The sequence below is a fragment of the Abramis brama genome (genome assembly GCF_963993115.1).
Source record: "Abramis brama genome assembly, chromosome: 8".
Lineage (NCBI taxonomy): Eukaryota > Metazoa > Chordata > Actinopteri > Cypriniformes > Leuciscidae > Abramis > Abramis brama.
The window spans coordinates 39,857,381-39,863,380 of NC_139970.1; the positions used below are offsets into that span (position 1 = coordinate 39,857,381).

At 36.6% G+C, this 6,000-nt stretch overlaps 1 protein-coding gene across 4 annotated transcripts in view; it reads right to left on the reverse strand.

Annotated features, from left to right (window-relative positions):
* tns1b (tensin 1b) overlaps positions 1-5,602 on the reverse strand; it is a 245,918-nt gene extending 240,316 nt beyond the window's left edge. For all 4 annotated transcript variants that reach the window (XM_084123219.1, XM_084123216.1, XM_084123215.1 and 1 more), the window contains exon 1: positions 4,823-5,602. In XM_084123219.1, coding sequence (XP_083979345.1) covers positions 4,823-4,927 — 105 coding nt within the window. In that variant the 5' untranslated portion in view covers positions 4,928-5,602. The remainder of the gene's footprint in view (positions 1-4,822) is intronic.
* Between the last annotated feature and the right edge of the window lie 398 nt (positions 5,603-6,000).

Consider the following 6,000-nt stretch of genomic DNA (forward strand, 5'->3'; position numbering starts at 1 on the left):
AGCTATATAGAGTGTTGCAGGAACGAGTCCTACAATGTGGAAAGTTAGCCTTTTTTTGCATTTCCAGTTTCATCATCCCAGATTATGTTTAATGAGGTTTTGGCTAAATGCCTTTAAAATTCAAAAAAGTGGTGTTAATTTGTGAAGATTACCTTACTGAACAAAACGTGTAAGAACCATTAACTTCTGTTGGTCACAGAGCTTATTTTCTGCAATAATCCAAAAGCTTATGGAAAAATCCTGGGGTTTTGTAGAGGGAACCAAAGTGAGGAAATTTCAAGTTGGCCTACAAAAATACTTCACTGTAGTACAGTGTTGAAAACAGTCACTATTTTTGCAATTCTGTATATTCATAGTGCCACTTTAACACAGAAAAGAACATACAACTGCAAGGCATAAATTCTTGCAGATGGGAAACACATTAAAACATCAAAGATGTTTAGATGCACAATGTGTGCTTGGAATTTCTTTCCTCCTAATACAAGTATATGTTATGATTTAAGGGTAAGCATCTTTCCATAACCCCAAATCCGCCCTAGGATTTATAAACTCAGTCAAATCACGACCACAATTTATAAAATCCCACATTTTTGTTCTGACAAGTTTAAAAGAGGAAGTGTGGGGTGTGCCTTGCTGAATCCCATTAAGGGAGCGGTGCAGTGCTCATGCTGTGCTCTTACAAGTGGTCTGATAAACAAGTACATGAACCCATAGTTTTTCCCTATGGATCTACCTGGTGCAGGTAACTAGTCAGTCACTCCCTCCCATCCAAATCCCTGGAATTTCCACCTCCCTTCTCCTGACGGCCTTCCCCACCCCTCTCTAATCCCACCACAGATCTGTCTGTGTGATTTATTCCCACTGGAGGGATGAAAGGAAGCCTAAGAGATTTGGGCACCACTGGTTAGTAAGGAAAAGATGAGATCACGCAGCTGTGATCTACAACAACCAGTCAATCAAATCTCTGAAGTCTTCCTTGGAATTTGTAATCATGGCATGACGTGCATGCGTTCAAGTGATTTTGGTTTAAATGAAACGGATGCATTGGGCAATTTCGTGTTTCTTTTTTGCTTTTTCACTTATTGGCAAAACAAGCAAATTATGTACATTAGGTGTGTAAATGATGAATCATGTGTCTATTTTATCAGGCATGTCCTGGCCTGTCGGCCAGTAAACCTGTATATTTGTATATATAGCGAGCATGATCACTATTCTTTATCGACAGAACAAAAAAAATGGCAACACAATCTCATGTCAATTCATAACTATTTTACGTTTTGGCAAATTGCTGGCTAAGTATGTTAGTAAGTATTGTGTGACTTAGTATGTTCTCAAACTGCTTACGCCCCAGTGACGCGGTTATGTGTAGAGGTGGACATTCAGGCTTACTTTTTTCCCCCAAAAAAATCATACATTTTCATACAATTCAAATTCATACGAAATTGCTACCTCATAAAAGCATAAAATAGGTTTTCCCCTAAGATCAGGTTGAAAAAAGCATACAAAAAAAGTTTAGCAACCAACATTCACAATTAAAACTTGATTATGACCATTATGAAAAGTCAAGCTTAAAGAAAATCCTGTTTTTCAGCCTAAAAATAAAACGGTTTTAATGTGCACATAGATAAAAAATCATTCTGACATGGCAAAGGCAGAATGATCCAAATATGTTTATGGTTGAAAGTATGTGCAGTATTCAAATATTTACTATTACTTATATTTCAAATCTACATCTCTGAGCTAATCTTCTCATTTAAAGCATATGCACATATTTATTAATTTGCACATCCTCTTGCAATCCAATGCATTAAGCATGCAAGGCCTATATTTTAATACTTTTCATGTGTACTTACACTGCTCAGCATTTATATTATTAAAATCATATTAAAAATAACAACAATCAAGTTCTATCTTAACCAAATGCTAATGGGGGAAAAAATGATTAAGATATGCTCAAGGATAATTAAAATAATGGAATGTTATTGCATTCTTACAGGCATTTGAACCTGCAGTAGCAGAGATCTCTAGTCTCACTAAAAAAGTAAATTAATCTTCTAAAAATGAATGCACACTCCTCTCATGAAATGAATGCCACAGGTTAATTGCATTACCATCAAAGTAATGCAATATTAATGGAATAGTTCACCTAAAAATGAAAATTCTGTCATTACATATTCACCCTTGTATCTGCGAGCAAGTAAACACCATAAAAGTAGTAGAAAAAAGCCATGTAAAGACATGTCTGTGTTGCTACAGAAAAAAAGAAAAAAAAACAGCATACAGTTTTGGAATGACATGAGCAAATAATGACCGAATTTCATTTCTGAGTGAACATTTGGCCTTTATTTGCTGATGACTGCAATTGCTAACAGAGTTTTTGGCTGTACCCCAGCAAAGTTCACATGACAGAAGCATAATTCAGTAGCCCTAATAGACCCTGTAACCACTGCTCTGATGAAAGGTAATCAACTATATTATAACTATCTACTAGGTAGAAAATAGTTTATTCTGATTATTAGATTAATAAATGTAACTATTTATTAAAGATTACCTATTATACCCTTTTACAAAGTCTTGATTTTGTTTTTGGGGTCTGGTATAATAGGTTTTCATGTTTGAAAGTTCAAAAAACACATTATTTTCAACATATTTTACATTATTGCAGCACCTATTTTCCGAGTCTGTCAGTAACGCTCTGTTTAGTTCCTGTCTCTATGAATCCCCTCCTTCCGAAAAGCGTAATGTGCTCTGATTGGTCAGCTGGACCAGTGCGATGTGATTGGTCAACTACTTTGAGTGTGTTTGAGAAATATCACGCCCCTTACCGTAGTTGCAAGGTTTAACACACTACTAGCGCAATTCAACCTGGCCTTGTGCATTTTTTTTTGCATATGTCTTAGGCGGAATTATTTAAATGAGGTATATTGTGACGTGTTCGTTCAAAAAGTCTACAATCAAGGCGTTTCAAGGAGTTGCTTAGTAATATAGGGAATAACTCCCTTTGGAGTGGACTTTGTGCTTTGTAACTTTGCAGACATTTTTCATGCTCAAACAGCAACAGCACACTAAAGAAAGTTGAAATTGTAAACAAGCATAATAGGTCCTCTTTGAACCTTTGTGTCTAATCATATTCCTGTTGCCACTACTTCATAAAGAGCAATAAGTCAGCTTTACAAAGACATGCAAAATATCAGGGTGGCCCAGCTTTGTGGAACCCCATGTCACAGTGTTACCAAAAATGAAAGATGACTATCGGGGTATAGGAGCAACATTCCTTCCAGAGTTCTGGTCCCTTTCTGAGAGCAAAGCAACAATGTGGGGCTTGTTGCTCCAACCTTTCTGCCCCAAGTAACGCCCTGACTGACCTTCTAAATCTGACCCCACCACCCAGAGCAGACCACCCCATCAGAACAGTCCCATGTAAGACGTCTTTGATTGTTGCACATACAGTACATAGTGAACTTTTCCCCGAAATATAGCATGCAATTCAACAGAGCTGACTGTGTTTACATGCACAAGAATATTCCATTATTAATCAGAATTCAGTCTGGTTTGATTATGTAAGCATCATGTAAACACATGAACCAGTAGCTTGTAAGCATTTCAGAACAATCTGAACAATGAAGATGATGTGCATGTAAATGTGGTCAGTATGTGAAATGACAACATAAAACCAAAAGGCCTATAAATAGATCCCATGTGGCAGGAACGCACAAATTTCCAATCTGGATTCCATCCGTAATTAAACTGTGCAATGATGCAACTCATTCATTGATCCAAATGTGAACAGAACACTATTGTCTAAGCTTAGTCTTGGATTTGCCCTGATTTCTCACTGTCTGGTCATGTAGGAGATGTGTTTACCCTGTGAGGTCTGAACAGGAGATCCTGGGTTTGTTTTTCATACATAACTGTATAGGTGGGGTTTTTGATACAGATCTAAAATCTGTCAACACATTAAGCACTTTAACATTCAAACATTTAGTCAAACTTGACTGAATGTATGTTTCTCATGATATTAAAAACCTTTTGATCTTTAAAGGCGTATGCATAAATGCTTTAAATTAGTTTTATAGCCTAAATTCTGCATTTCCAAAATGTACAATGGTTGGACCAGATATCGAAAAGCAGTCAACAAGTAGCCAGAATACATAGTGGTTACCAGAGATTTATTTATTTATTTATTAAGGGACAGTATTTGCTTGCTAGACTTGATTATGGAGCATTTTATTATATTCTTTATAAATAAATGTAAAATGTCATAAATTTATATAAATACGGTAATTAAATACATTTCTAAACAATACTTATGAAAATCAAATCAGCATTAAATCTAAAAGTAGCTTTAAGTAGGCTAATGTACAAGACAGAATAATATAATATAAATGTATGTTAAACATGCATTTAAAAAAAATAATAATCTAAGCATAGCTTGAATCTACATCAATCATTATTAAAATCATCCCGGCACAATTAGCACCTCATGAAGTTGGCTGAGACAATGCCCAGAGATGTGTATTTCTAAAATATTAAATAGTTTTACTTCGTTCGGCCACTACATAAGGTGTCCAAACACTTGACTGTTGTGCATGTTTAATTAGTTAAAGGCAAAATAATAAATAAATAAATAAATAAATACACATTTAAAAATATACGACACCTGTATGACCAAGATTCATCTTTCTGAGAAAAAAAGTTAATAAAAAAACCCTGTATTTTCTCAACCAATGTACATTTATAGCTTCACTGTCAAGTTCACAGCACAACGTCAAGAACTTTCGATGGACTAAAATGTTCCTGCATGAACCCATGTGCGCCTTACCTTAGATAACAGCCTCTTTTCCTCTTTCTTTTTCTCCACATGCTGATCCAAAGGCATCTGCAGAAAATCGTCTTCACAGCAGATGAAGCTCACGGTGCATCCCATCCAGACAGGTTCAGGTGAGCGTCCTTACGACCCATTCAACGCGAGCGTTCTCGTGACTATTCCTCCTGAAGGTCAGTACGGCAGGTACAAACACTCGCGCGCATTTCAGCAAAAGAGATCCAACAGGCGTTATTCCTTTAGCATCGGCGCCTCCGCGTACGATGTTCCCTTTGCCCACAGAACTCCCATTCAGAATGACGCAGTGAGGCAGTAGGAAGAGGAAGGATTGGAGTCTGAGGGGAAAAAAAGTTTGAAAACTGTGATGTGTAACTCACACGTCTCCAGAGCTGCAGGAAACGCAACTGGCGTTCAATGCAAACACAGGCTAATGCTCTTGTGATGTGTCGCATAGCGCAGAGCAGACAACTGCGCAGGTACACTACCTATCTATCGTGACTAGTACGGTCTCTCAAACCTTCAAGTTATAACTTTCAAATTTCACGCTTTTCAAACTATTTATAGCTTTGAGCCAATGCTTTGTCAAGGCCACCTGGCAGCTTGCTTTTATGGACTTTCCTTTTCTAGTTGTCAATAGAGTTGTAAGCGGCGAGATCAAAGCAATATAATCAACACGTGTTTAATCCGTACATGCAGTTACTGATCCGTCACTGATCCCGTCATACTTTTCATTTGCCACCCCAACATTAAAGGTTCAGAGGCTAGAATATCTTGGCTGGGAATTTTCAGCTTGCATTCCTACTTAATGTGCCATTTGTGATGAGGTTATGTGTGTCATTCACACCCTGTGATGTCAGCCAGAATATCTCGAACAAATGGTGCATGGACAGCTATTTATAAAAATACACTGCATAAAATGTCTTGTTTAAACTTATGTTAGAAATGAATTATTAAGCTAGTACATAAAAATGTCACTACAGTAAGTGTACAATAATGATTTATATTAAGAGCTGTCGAATTAGATTTGGCCCAAAAATTCAGGCTTTCAGTCATTTGTTTTTGCATGTTTTTATGCAAAAAAAAACAATGGCTCTTTTTTTACTCTTTGCATGGAATATTTCTTATTTTACGCACAGGAGAACTTCTGACAAAAAAAAATGTAACCTAATTGACAA